At 57.4% G+C, this 13,595-nt stretch overlaps 5 protein-coding genes across 6 annotated transcripts in view; 4 read left to right on the top strand and 1 right to left on the bottom strand.

Annotated features, from left to right (window-relative positions):
* Window positions 1-13,595, bottom strand: part of UBAP2 (ubiquitin associated protein 2) — a 145,559-nt gene that overhangs the window by 50,875 nt on the left and 81,089 nt on the right. The gene's annotated exons all lie outside the window — the stretch shown is intronic.
* Window positions 1,129-1,704, top strand: LOC308231655 (interferon-like; the record flags this gene model as incomplete). Its single annotated transcript, XM_080637319.1, has 1 exon — window positions 1,129-1,704. One exon carries the CDS (start codon window positions 1,129-1,131, stop codon window positions 1,702-1,704), a length of 576 nt encoding a protein of 191 aa, XP_080493445.1.
* Window positions 4,021-4,596, top strand: LOC308231656 (interferon-like; the record flags this gene model as incomplete). Its single annotated transcript, XM_080637320.1, has 1 exon — window positions 4,021-4,596. One exon carries the CDS (start codon window positions 4,021-4,023, stop codon window positions 4,594-4,596), a length of 576 nt encoding a protein of 191 aa, XP_080493446.1.
* LOC308231657 (interferon-like) lies at window positions 8,331-8,906 on the top strand (the record flags this gene model as incomplete). The annotated part of the gene is made up of 1 exon (XM_080637321.1): window positions 8,331-8,906. The coding sequence occupies one exon, from the start codon at window positions 8,331-8,333 to the stop codon at window positions 8,904-8,906; it is 576 nt and encodes a 191-aa protein (XP_080493447.1).
* Window positions 11,222-11,797, top strand: LOC308231658 (interferon-like; the record flags this gene model as incomplete). The annotated part of the gene is made up of 1 exon (XM_080637322.1): window positions 11,222-11,797. One exon carries the CDS (start codon window positions 11,222-11,224, stop codon window positions 11,795-11,797), a length of 576 nt encoding a protein of 191 aa, XP_080493448.1.

The following is a 13,595-nucleotide window of genomic DNA, read 5'->3' on the forward strand; positions in this document are numbered from 1 at the left end:
TGAGGGCCGTCCGTAGGGATGAAGACTGAGGAAAAGAAGGCATTCAGTAATTCAACCTTTCCTGTGTCTTCTGGAACCAGGACACCCATTGATTCACCATCGGCCCGACATTATACTTATCTTGCTTTCCCTGCTGATATACACGAAGAAGCTCCTCTTGTTGTCCTTATGTCTTTTGCAAGGCTCAGTTCCAAGTGCACCTTGGCCTTCGTCGTTCTACCTCTGCATACAGTGACAATGCTCTTGTTTTTTCTCCCAGTTGGATTCTCCTCTTTTCCACCTCAAGAAATTCTTCACCACGAAGGTGGTGAGACAATGTCACAGGTTACCCAGAGCACTCGTAGCAGCCCCATCCCTCAACAAGGGCCTTTGAGCACAAAAGGCCTGTCAGCTCACAAGGCCAGCAACCACCTCTGATACCTATCCTCAGCACAAGAAGGCACTTAGGACTTCCAGAGAAAAAGAGATCACTGAAAAAAAACATTTAACAGAAGATAGAAATGATGCACAAACAGTGATAAAAACAAAAAACAGAGAGAAACAAAGAAATGGCACAACTTACCCAAAAAGAGAATAACCAATGATGCCATCATACTCATACAATGATGTAATCACACAAAAAACAATACCAAAAGCAGAACGCCACAACCACTACTACAGCCCAACAGAAAGAAAAGGAAGGTGGGCAGGAAGGAAAATCCAGCACACCACAACTGGAAAGAGAAAGAGACACAGAGAAAAGGCAGAAAGCACAAGGAAAACTCACCAGCAGCACAGGCACCCCACATGTGCCTGCCCCCGAGCTTTCCCATCTCCACAAACCAATACACCAAAACCCCTGCCATAACCGGCACCAACCAAAACACAACCACAAAGCACGGCCAAGGACTTCCCCACCCACAGCCACCCCAGAAAAGGCTCTTCCCCAGCAGCAGCACGGACCCCAGCCCAAACTGGAAACCACAACCGGCAACTGGCCGCAAGCGGAAAGCGAGGAAGGGGAAGCCGCGGTGGCACCACATAAAGCTGCCACCCGGCAGAACCCCCAGCACAGCGCACACCCGCACCACCACCAAGACGGAGCACGCTCCTGCCCAGCGCCCCACAGGCACCACACGCAGCCCCACCATGCCTGCGCCCGCAACCCCACAGCCCCGCTTGGGCCGCGGCGCCCCGGCGCTCCTGCTCCTCCTCACGGCTCTCGCCACCGGCCTCGCCTGCCACCACCGCACTGCCCGCGATGCCACCTTCCCCTGGCGCAGCCTCCAGCTCCTCCAGGCCATGGCTCCCAGCCCCACACCGCCCTGCCACCACCAGCAGGCGCCCCTCTTCCCCGACACCCTCCTGCACATCAGCCATCCCCAGCAAGCCGCCGCCGCCGCCCTCCGCATCCTCCAGCACCTCTTCCACACCCTCAGCAGCCCCAGCACCCCCCAGCACTGGCACAGCGAGCCACGGCACCAGCTCCTCAACAGCCTCCAGCACCGCATCCAGCGCCTCCACCACTGCCTGCCGGACAACGCCACGCTCTTCCCGGAACAAGGGCCCCGCAACCCGCTGCTCACCATCAACAAATACTTCCGACACATCCAGGACTTCCTGCGCACCCACAACCACAGCGCCTGCGCCTGGGACCACGTCCGCCTCGAAGCTCGCCTCTGCTTCCAGCACCTGCACAACCTCACCCGCACCGTGCCCAATTAGCCCAGCGACCCCACGCTCCCGCACCGCCCCGACACCAGCACCACGGGGGCAGCGCCCGCACACACCCACCTCGGGCCTCCAGCATCCTCCGCAACAGCCGCGGACAGAGCCGCCCCGGCCCCGCGCCTCCTGCGGCCGCTGCTCCCCGACACAACTGCTCTATTTATTGGCACACGCTGCCACCTATTTATTCACCTATTTATTCACACCAAATAAAGACCTCTTGACAAAACGCTCCCGCCGCCTCTCCTCTCACAAGCGCACCAACCTCTGCTTGGTCTCTGGTGAACCTCAAGATGCAGTGCCTTTCACTTGTCCTGTGAAACCTGTACGTTTCTGTCTGCCCAGTTCTGCAGCCTATGCAGATACTACTGAATGCCAGCACAGCCTTTCAGATGCATCAGCCACTGCCACCAGCTTCCTATCAGCCACAAACTTGCTGAGCTGTCTCTCTAGCCCTTCACCCATAGCACTCATTAAAAAGTTGAATTAGACCAGATCCAGTATTGGTCCCTGAGAAACACCACTGACTGCAGTCCTCCAACTGCGTTCTACTCTGTTGATCACAATGCTCCCAGCTCTGCCATCCACACAGTCCTCAGCCCATCTCACTGTCCATTCATTTAATCCACACTTCCTAAATTCACCTATGAGGGTTTTATTGGAGACATTGTCAAAAGGCTTGTGGAAGTAAATTCTCATAACATGCTCTGCTCTCCCCCCGTCAACCCATCATGCCATGTCATTGGAAAAGCCTTTTAGTTTGTCTAAGCAAGATTTATCCTTGGTGAATCCACGCTGACTACTCCTCAGGAACTTCTTTAACGTGCTTGGGTCTGACCACCAGAATGTCCTATTCCATCACCTTTACCAGGGACGGAGATGAGAATGACTGGCTGATGGTTTCCTTGGTCCTCTTCTTTTCCCTTTCTGATGATGGAGTGACATTGGCCTTCCTTCACTCCTCGGACACCTCTCCCATTCTCCATGTTTACCCAAGGATGATGAAGGCAGCAGAACAACAACATCTGCCAGCTCCCTCGGCACCTTAGGCTGCATCTCATCAGGGCCCATGGGTTTATGGGTGTTGCGTCTGTCCCGTCTGTCACTAACCTAACTCTCTACAACCAGGCGGCTAAATCTTACTTTCTCTGGCCTTCATCTCTAACCTCCAAGGTCACGGACTCCTGAGGGTCGTCCGTAGGGATGAAGACTGAGGAAAAGAAGGCATTCAGTAATTCAACCTTTCCTGTGTCTTCTGGAACCAGGACACCCATTGATTCACCATCGGCCCGACATTATACTTATCTTGCTTTCCCTGCTGATATACACGAAGAAGCTCCTCTTGTTGTCCTTATGTCTTTTGCAAGGCTCAGTTCCAAGTGCACCTTGGCCTTCGTCGTTCTACCTCTGCATACAGTGACAATGCTCTTGTTTTTTCTCCCAGTTGGATTCTCCTCTTTTCCACCTCAAGAAATTCTTCACCACGAAGGTGGTGAGACAATGTCACAGGTTACCCAGAGCACTCGTAGCAGCCCCATCCCTCAACAAGGGCCTTTGAGCACAAAAGGCCTGTCAGCTCACAAGGCCAGCAACCACCTCTGATACCTATCCTCAGCACAAGAAGGCACTTAGGACTTCCAGAGAAAAAGAGATCACTGAAAAAAAACATTTAACAGAAGATAGAAATGATGCACAAACAGTGATAAAAACAAAAAACAGAGAGAAACAAAGAAATGGCACAACTTACCCAAAAAGAGAATAACCAATGATGCCATCATACTCATACAATGATGTAATCACACAAAAAACAATACCAAAAGCAGAACGCCACAACCACTACTACAGCCCAACAGAAAGAAAAGGAAGGTGGGCAGGAAGGAAAATCCAGCACACCACAACTGGAAAGAGAAAGAGACACAGAGAAAAGGCAGAAAGCACAAGGAAAACTCACCAGCAGCACAGGCGCCCCACATGTGCCTGCTCCCGAGCTTTCCCATCTCCACAAACCAATACACCAAAACCCCTGCCATAACCGGCACCAACCAAAACACAACCACAAAGCACGGCCAAGGACTTCCCCGCCCACAGCCACCCCAGAAAAGGCTCTTCCCCAGCAGCGGCACGGACCCCAGCCCAAACTGGAAACCACAACCGGCAACTGGCCGCAAGCGGAAAGCGAGGAAGGGGAAGCCGCGGTGGCACCACATAAAGCTGCCACCCGGCAGAACCCCCAGCACAGCGCACACCCGCACCACCACCAAGACGGAGCACGCTCCTGCCCAGCGCCCCACAGGCACCACACGCAGCCCCACCATGCCTGCGCCCGCAACCCCACAGCCCCGCTTGGGCCGCGGCGCCCCGGCGCTCCTGCTCCTCCTCACGGCTCTCGCCACCGGCCTCGCCTGCCACCACCGCACTGCCCGCGATGCCACCTTCCCCTGGCGCAGCCTCCAGCTCCTCCAGGCCATGGCTCCCAGCCCCACACCGCCCTGCCACCACCAGCAGGCGCCCCTCTTCCCCGACACCCTCCTGCACATCAGCCACCCCCAGCAAGCCGCCGCCGCCGCCCTCCGCATCCTCCAGCACCTCTTCCACACCCTCAGCAGCCCCAGCACCCCCCAGCACTGGCACAGCGAGCCACGGCACCAGCTCCTCAACAGCCTCCAGCACCGCATCCAGCGCCTCCACCACTGCCTGCCGGACAACGCCACGCTCTTCCCGGAACAAGGGCCCCGCAACCCGCTGCTCACCATCAACAAATACTTCCGACACATCCAGGACTTCCTGCGCACCCACAACCACAGCGCCTGCGCCTGGGACCACGTCCGCCTCGAAGCTCGCCTCTGCTTCCAGCACCTGCACAACCTCACCCGCACCGTGCCCAATTAGCCCAGCGACCCCACGCTCCCGCACCGCCCCGACACCAGCACCACGGGGGCAGCGCCCGCACACACCCACCTCGGGCCTCCAGCATCCTCCGCAACAGCCGCGGACAGAGCCGCCCCGGCCCCGCGCCTCCTGCGGCCGCTGCTCCCCGACACAACTGCTCTATTTATTGGCACACGCTGCCACCTATTTATTCACCTATTTATTCACACCAAATAAAGACCTCTTGACAAAACGCTCCCGCCGCCTCTCTTCTCACAAGCGCACCAACCTCTCCGTCGGCCGCGGGGAAGCCACTTCTCCCCAACACCCCCTCCAAGCCCTGCTCCAAACAGGGATCGGCACACCCCATGCCCGCACTTGCACTTGCCACCTCTCCAAAGAGGCACTTCCCAACACCTCTTTGCAAAGCCTCTGACACAGTTCAGCCAGCCTCTGCACGAGCAATTCCCCCACATTTGCATCCTCAATGTTTTCCACCACCCAGCCCACTTCAGACCCAAAGACGATCACCGCCTCTGGTCTGCTCACTACACGCAAGGCACGGAACCCTGCTGCCGCTCCCGGGGCAGGAGCACAAACACCACCACGGGCTTGGAACACATCTCTGAGCAGGAAAGGCCCAGACAGTTGGGCGGGTGCACAAGAGAAGACTCCAGAGAGAAGGTCCAGCGGCCTTTAAGGGGCTTCCAAGAACCGTGGGGACAGGCCTTCCACTCGGGCCTGTCGCCATCGCACAAGGAGCAAGGCTTTGACGCTAACAAGAGCCGACATTCAGGCGAGCTACAAGGATGAGACTATTTACCATGACGGTGCTAAGAAACTCCAACAGCTTGCTCAGAGAAATGGGAGATGCCCCATCCCTGGAAACATTCCAGCTCGGGCTGCTCATGGCTCAGAGACACCTCGTCTGGTGGAAGGTGGCTCTGCTCAGTGCTGGGCGGCTGGAACACAGAAAACCGTCCAAGTCACTCCCAACCCAGCCCAAGCCATGCCGTGCCTCTAGGAAGCACAGGCACGGCACAGAGCCCTTGGATTAGGCCACGTCCGGCTACTCCGGCCTCCTCACCCGTCTGTCACAACGACTCTCTCGCTGCGCTGCTTGACAACCTCTCTGCACCACCAACTCTTGCAGGGCAACACGCACAAGGGCCCAGCCATGGCCATCCACCATCCATGGCCCTGCCTCCTGCACTGATGGCACCTGGCAACACCACATCATCCTGCATCTTCCAGCACCCCAAGCACCGCAAGCAACAACACAACACTGCCCGACATCACCGTGGCTTCCCACCCCGACAATGCCCTCACACCACCACCAGCACCACACATGCCTTTCCCTGCTCCAAAAGCTTGCAGAACCCACAGAATCCCGGAATCAGTACGGTGGGAAGGGATCTCTGCAGATCACCCAGTCCAATCCCCTGACAAGGCACGCCCACCTAAAGCAGGTTACACACCGATGCCTCCAGGCGGCTTTGGCATGGCCCCGGACAGGGAGACCCCACAACTATCCACCACTGAAAAGAGTTTGGCACCACCCTCCTGGCACCCACCTTGCACATGTTTAAATGCATTCATGAGATCCGCTCTCAGTCTTCTCTTCTCTAGACTAAACAGGACCAGCTCCCACAGTGTCTCCTCAGAAGGCAGTGCTCCAGACGCCTCAGCATCCTTCACGCCCTTCCATGGATCCTCTCCGGGCGCTCCTTGTCTGTCTTCTCTCAGGAGGCCAGAACTCGACACAGCTCTCCAGCTGTGGCCTCACCACGGTTCAGTACAGCTGGAGGATCGCCACCCTCCACCTCCTGGACACACTCCTCACAAGGCACCCCAGGGTACTGCTGGCCCTCCGGGCTCAAGCGCACGCTGCAGCTCGCAGTCAACCGATCAGCAACCAACACTGCCAGGTCCTTCTCAGCAAAACCGCCCTCCAGTAGGTCACCTCCAACCTGGACTGCTACTTGGGGTTCCTGCTCTCCAGCTGCGCTACCCTGCTCTTGCCCCCTTGAACCTCACTAGGTTGCTGCCTGCCCAAATCTCCAGCCTGTCAAGGCCCTGCTGAATGGCACCACAACTGCAGGTGTATCAGACACTGCCCCCAGCTTCCTAGCAGCAGCAAACTTGCTCACGGGACACGACAACTCTTCAGGCACGTTGGTGTTGGCACCGGCGCTGTTCAACATCTTTGTCGCTGGCACCGACAGTGGGATCGAGTGTGCCTCAAGCCGGTTTGGCAACAACACCAAGCTGCGGGCTGCAGTCGACATGCTGCAGGGAAGGGAGGTCACGCAGAGGGGCCTGAACAGGCTTGAAAATCGGCCACCGCCAACCTCGTGAGGTTCAACAAGGCCAAGTGCAACGTCCTGCACACGGGTCACGGCAATCCCAAACACAGCTCCGGCCCGAACGGAGAACGGATTAACAGCAACCCTGAGGACAAGACCTGGGTGTCTTGCTTCAGGAGAAGCTGCATGACCTGGCAGTGTGCGCTCACAGCCCCGGAAGCCAGCGTATCCTGGGTGCATCACAAGGAGCGTGACGAGCAGGGGGAGGGAGGGGATTCTCCCCGTCTACTCCTCTCTCCTGAGACTCCACCTGCAGTCCTGCGACCACCTCTGGGAACAACAGCACAAGAGGATGCGGAACGGCGTCAGGCAGTCCAGAAGAGGCCACGGAGATGCTGTGAGGCCTGCTGCACCTTTGCTCTAGAGACAGCCTCAGAGAGCCGGGCTTGTTTAGCCTGAACAACAGAAGGCTGCGGCAAGACCTTACAGGAGCTTCCACTGCCCAAAGCCTCCTACAGGAAAGACGGGGATGGCTGTTTTACAAGGGCCTGGTGGGACGGGACAAAGAAGAACGCCTTTAAACTGATACAGACTATATTTATATTAGATATTAGGAAGAAATTCTTCACCATGAGCGTGGCGACACAGTCGCACGGGTCACCCAGGAGCAGTTGGAGCCGCCCCATTCCTCAGAGAGAGCCTTTAAGCACACAGGGACTTCAGCAGCCTCCTCTGAGAGGTCTTACCCTCAACACAAGAATGCACTTACGACCTCCAGAGAAAACCAGGTCACCGAAAAAAAACCATTAAACAACACGTAGACATGATGCGCCAACAGTGAGACAACCAAACACTTAGAGAGAAACAGAGAAGTGTCATGAAGAACCCAAAGAGAGAATAAGCAGCGATGTCATCGCTGAATACAAGGACGTAGTCGCACAAAAGCATACACCGAAAGTCAAACCCCACAACCACTACTACAGCCCAAAAGAAGGAAAAGGGACTTGGGCAGGAAGGGAAATCCAGCACACCACAACTGGAAAGAGACAGAGCCGCAGACCAAAAGCAGAAACCACAACAAACTCACCAGCAGCACAGGCGCCCCACATGTGCCTGCCCCCGAGCTTTCCCATCTCCACAAACCAATACACCAAAACCCCTGCCATAACCGGCACCAACCAAAACACAACCACAAAGCACGGCCAAGGACTTCCCCGCCCACAGCCACCCTAGAAAAGGCTCTTCCCCAGCAGCGGCACGGACCCCAGCCAAAACTGGAAACCACAACCGGCAACTGGCCGCAAGCGGAAAGCGAGGAAGGGGAAGCCGCGGTGGCACCACATAAAGCTGCCACCCGGCAGAACCCCCAGCACAGCGCACACCCGCACCACCACCAAGACGGAGCACGCTCCTGCCCAGCGCCCCACAGGCACCACACGCAGCCCCACCATGCCTGCGCCCGCAACCCCACAGCCCCGCTTGGGCCGCGGCGCCCCGGCGCTCCTGCTCCTCCTCACGGCTCTCGCCACCGGCCTCGCCTGCCACCACCGCACTGCCCGCGATGCCACCTTCCCCTGGCGCAGCCTCCAGCTCCTCCAGGCCATGGCTCCCAGCCCCACACCGCCCTGCCACCACCAGCAGGCGCCCCTCTTCCCCGACACCCTCCTGCACATCAGCCACCCCCAGCAAGCCGCCGCCGCCGCCCTCCGCATCCTCCAGCACCTCTTCCACACCCTCAGCAGCCCCAGCACCCCCCAGCACTGGCACAGCGAGCCACGGCACCAGCTCCTCAACAGCCTCCAGCACCGCATCCAGCGCCTCCACCACTGCCTGCCGGACAACGCCACGCTCTTCCCGGAACAAGGGCCCCGCAACCCGCTGCTCACCATCAACAAATACTTCCGACACATCCAGGACTTCCTGCGCACCCACAACCACAGCGCCTGCGCCTGGGACCACGTCCGCCTCGAAGCTCGCCTCTGCTTCCAGCACCTGCACAACCTCACCCGCACCGTGCCCAATTAGCCCAGCGACCCCACGCTCCCGCACCGCCCCGACACCAGCACCACGGGGGCAGCGCCCGCACACACCCACCTCGGGCCTCCAGCATCCTCCGCAACAGCCGCGGACAGAGCCGCCCCGGCCCCGCGCCTCCTGCGGCCGCTGCTCCCTGACACAACTGCTCTATTTATTGGCACACGCTGCCACCTATTTATTCACCTATTTATTCACACCAAATAAAGACCTCTTGACAAAACGCTCCCGCCGCCTCTCCTCTCACAAGCGCACCAACCTCTGCTTGGTCTCTGGTGAACCTCAAGATGCAGTGCCTTTCACTTGTCCTGTGAAACCTGTACGTTTCTGTCTGCCCAGTTCTGCAGCCTATGCAGATACTACTGAATGCCAGCACAGCCTTTCAGATGCATCAGCCACTGCCACCAGCTTCCTATCAGCCACAAACTTGCTGAGCTGTCTCTCTAGCCCTTCACCCATAGCACTCATTAAAAAGTTGAATTAGACCAGATCCAGTATTGGTCCCTGAGAAACACCACTGACTGCAGTCCTCCAACTGCGTTCTACTCTGTTGATCACAATGCTCTCAGCTCTGCCATCCACACAGTCCTCAGCCCATCTCACTGTCCATTCATTTAATCCACACTTCCTAAATTCACCTATGAGGGTTTTATTGGAGACATTGTCAAAAGGCTTGTGGAAGTAAATTCTCATAACATGCTCTGCTCTCCCCCCGTCAACCCATCATGCCATGTCATTGGAAAAGCCTTTTAGTTTGTCTAAGCAAGATTTATCCTTGGTGAATCCACGCTGACTACTCCTCAGGAACTTCTTTAACGTGCTTGGGTCTGACCACCAGAATGTCCTATTCCATCACCTTTCCAGGGACGGAGATGAGAATGACTGGCTGATGGTTTCCTTGGTCCTCTTCTTTTCCCTTTCTGATGATGGAGTGACATTGGCCTTCCTTCACTCCTCGGACACCTCTCCCATTCTCCATGTTTACCCAAGGATGATGAAGGCAGCAGAACAACAACATCTGCCAGCTCCCTCGGCACCTTAGGCTGCATCTCATCAGGGCCCATGGGTTTATGGGTGTTGCGTCTGTCCCGTCTGTCACTAACCTAACTCTCTACAACCAGGCGGCTAAATCTTACTTTCTCTGGCCTTCATCTCTAACCTCCAAGGTCACGGACTCCTGAGGGCCGTCCGTAGGGATGAAGACTGAGGAAAAGAAGGCATTCAGTAATTCAACCTTTCCTGTGTCTTCTGGAACCAGGACACCCATTGATTCACCATCGGCCCGACATTATACTTATCTTGCTTTCCCTGCTGATATACACGAAGAAGCTCCTCTTGTTGTCCTTATGTCTTTTGCAAGGCTCAGTTCCAAGTGCACCTTGGCCTTCGTCGTTCTACCTCTGCATACAGTGACAATGCTCTTGTTTTTTCTCCCAGTTGGATTCTCCTCTTTTCCACCTCAAGAAATTCTTCACCACGAAGGTGGTGAGACAATGTCACAGGTTACCCAGAGCACTCGTAGCAGCCCCATCCCTCAACAAGGGCCTTTGAGCACAAAAGGCCTGTCAGCTCACAAGGCCAGCAACCACCTCTGATACCTATCCTCAGCACAAGAAGGCACTTAGGACTTCCAGAGAAAAAGAGATCACTGAAAAAAAACATTTAACAGAAGATAGAAATGATGCACAAACAGTGATAAAAACAAAAAACAGAGAGAAACAAAGAAATGGCACAACTTACCCAAAAAGAGAATAACCAATGATGCCATCATACTCATACAATGATGTAATCACACAAAAAACAATACCAAAAGCAGAACGCCACAACCACTACTACAGCCCAACAGAAAGAAAAGGAAGGTGGGCAGGAAGGAAAATCCAGCACACCACAACTGGAAAGAGAAAGAGACACAGAGAAAAGGCAGAAAGCACAAGGAAAACTCACCAGCAGCACAGGCGCCCCACATGTGCCTGCCCCCGAGCTTTCCCATCTCCACAAACCAATACACCAAAACCCCTGCCATAACCGGCACCAACCAAAACACAACCACAAAGCACGGCCAAGGACTTCCCCACCCACAGCCACCCTAGAAAAGGCTCTTCCCCAGCAGCAGCACGGACCCCAGCCCAAACTGGAAACCACAACCGGCAACTGGCCGCAAGCGGAAAGCGAGGAAGGGGAAGCCGCGGTGGCACCACATAAAGCTGCCACCCGGCAGAACCCCCAGCACAGCGCACACCCGCACCACCACCAAGACGGAGCACGCTCCTGCCCAGCGCCCCACAGGCACCACACGCAGCCCCACCATGCCTGCGCCCGCAACCCCACAGCCCCGCTTGGGCCGCGGCGCCCCGGCGCTCCTGCTCCTCCTCACGGCTCTCGCCACCGGCCTCGCCTGCCACCACCGCACTGCCCGCGATGCCACCTTCCCCTGGCGCAGCCTCCAGCTCCTCCAGGCCATGGCTCCCAGCCCCACACCGCCCTGCCACCACCAGCAGGCGCCCCTCTTCCCCGACACCCTCCTGCACATCAGCCACCCCCAGCAAGCCGCCGCCGCCGCCCTCCGCATCCTCCAGCACCTCTTCCACACCCTCAGCAGCCCCAGCACCCCCCAGCACTGGCACAGCGAGCCACGGCACCAGCTCCTCAACAGCCTCCAGCACCGCATCCAGCGCCTCCACCACTGCCTGCCGGACAACGCCACGCTCTTCCCGGAACAAGGGCCCCGCAACCCGCTGCTCACCATCAACAAATACTTCCGACACATCCAGGACTTCCTGCGCACCCACAACCACAGCGCCTGCGCCTGGGACCACGTCCGCCTCGAAGCTCGCCTCTGCTTCCAGCACCTGCACAACCTCACCCGCACCGTGCCCAATTAGCCCAGCAACCCCACGCTCCCGCACCGCCCCGACACCAGCACCACGGGGGCAGCGCCCGCACACACCCACCTCGGGCCTCCAGCATCCTCCGCAACAGCCGCGGACAGAGCCGCCCCGGCCCCGCGCCTCCTGCGGCCGCTGCTCCCCGACACAACTGCTCTATTTATTGGCACACGCTGCCACCTATTTATTCACCTATTTATTCACACCAAATAAAGACCTCTTGACAAAACGCTCCCGCCGCCTCTCTTCTCACAAGCGCACCAACCTCTCCGTCGGCCGCGGGGAAGCCACTTCTCCCCAACACCCCCTCCAAGCCCTGCTCCAAACAGGGATCGGCACACCCCATGCCCGCACTTGCACTTGCCACCTCTCCAAAGAGGCACTTCCCAACACCTCTTTGCAAAGCCTCTGACACAGTTCAGCCAGCCTCTGCACGAGCAATTCCCCCACATTTGCATCCTCAATGTTTTCCACCACCCAGCCCACTTCAGACCCAAAGACGATCACCGCCTCTGGTCTGCTCACTACACGCAAGGCACGGAACCCTGCTGCCGCTCCCGGGGCAGGAGCACAAACACCACCACGGGCTTGGAACACATCTCTGAGCAGGAAAGGCCCAGACAGTTGGGCGGGTGCACAAGAGAAGACTCCAGAGAGAAGGTCCAGCGGCCTTTAAGGGGCTTCCAAGAACCGTGGGGACAGGCCTTCCACTCGGGCCTGTCGCCATCGCACAAGGAGCAAGGCTTTGACGCTAACAAGAGCCGACATTCAGGCGAGCTACAAGGATGAGACTATTTACCATGACGGTGCTAAGAAACTCCAACAGCTTGCTCAGAGAAATGGGAGATGCCCCATCCCTGGAAACATTCCAGCTCGGGCTGCTCATGGCTCAGAGACACCTCGTCTGGTGGAAGGTGGCTCTGCTCAGTGCTGGGCGGCTGGAACACAGAAAACCGTCCAAGTCACTCCCAACCCAGCCCAAGCCATGCCGTGCCTCTAGGAAGCACAGGCACGGCACAGAGCCCTTGGATTAGGCCACGTCCGGCTACTCCGGCCTCCTCACCCGTCTGTCACAACGACTCTCTCGCTGCGCTGCTTGACAACCTCTCTGCACCACCAACTCTTGCAGGGCAACACGCACAAGGGCCCAGCCATGGCCATCCACCATCCATGGCCCTGCCTCCTGCACTGATGGCACCTGGCAACACCACATCATCCTGCATCTTCCAGCACCCCAAGCACCGCAAGCAACAACACAACACTGCCCGACATCACCGTGGCTTCCCACCCCGACAATGCCCTCACACCACCACCAGCACCACACATGCCTTTCCCTGCTCCAAAAGCTTGCAGAACCCACAGAATCCCGGAATCAGTACGGTGGGAAGGGATCTCTGCAGATCACCCAGTCCAATCCCCTGACAAGGCACGCCCACCTAAAGCAGGTTACACACCGATGCCTCCAGGCGGCTTTGGCATGGCCCCGGACAGGGAGACCCCACAACTATCCACCACTGAAAAGAGTTTGGCACCACCCTCCTGGCACCCACCTTGCACATGTTTAAATGCATTCATGAGATCCGCTCTCAGTCTTCTCTTCTCTAGACTAAACAGGACCAGCTCCCACAGTGTCTCCTCAGAAGGCAGTGCTCCAGACGCCTCAGCATCCTTCACGCCCTTCCATGGATCCTCTCCGGGCGCTCCTTGTCTGTCTTCTCTCAGGAGGCCAGAACTCGACACAGCTCTCCAGCTGTGGCCTCACCACGGTTCAGTACAGCTGGAGGATCGCCACCCT

Source organism: Psittacula echo, assembly GCF_963264785.1.
Source record: "Psittacula echo genome assembly, chromosome: Z".
Classification (NCBI taxonomy): domain Eukaryota; kingdom Metazoa; phylum Chordata; class Aves; order Psittaciformes; family Psittacidae; genus Psittacula; species Psittacula echo.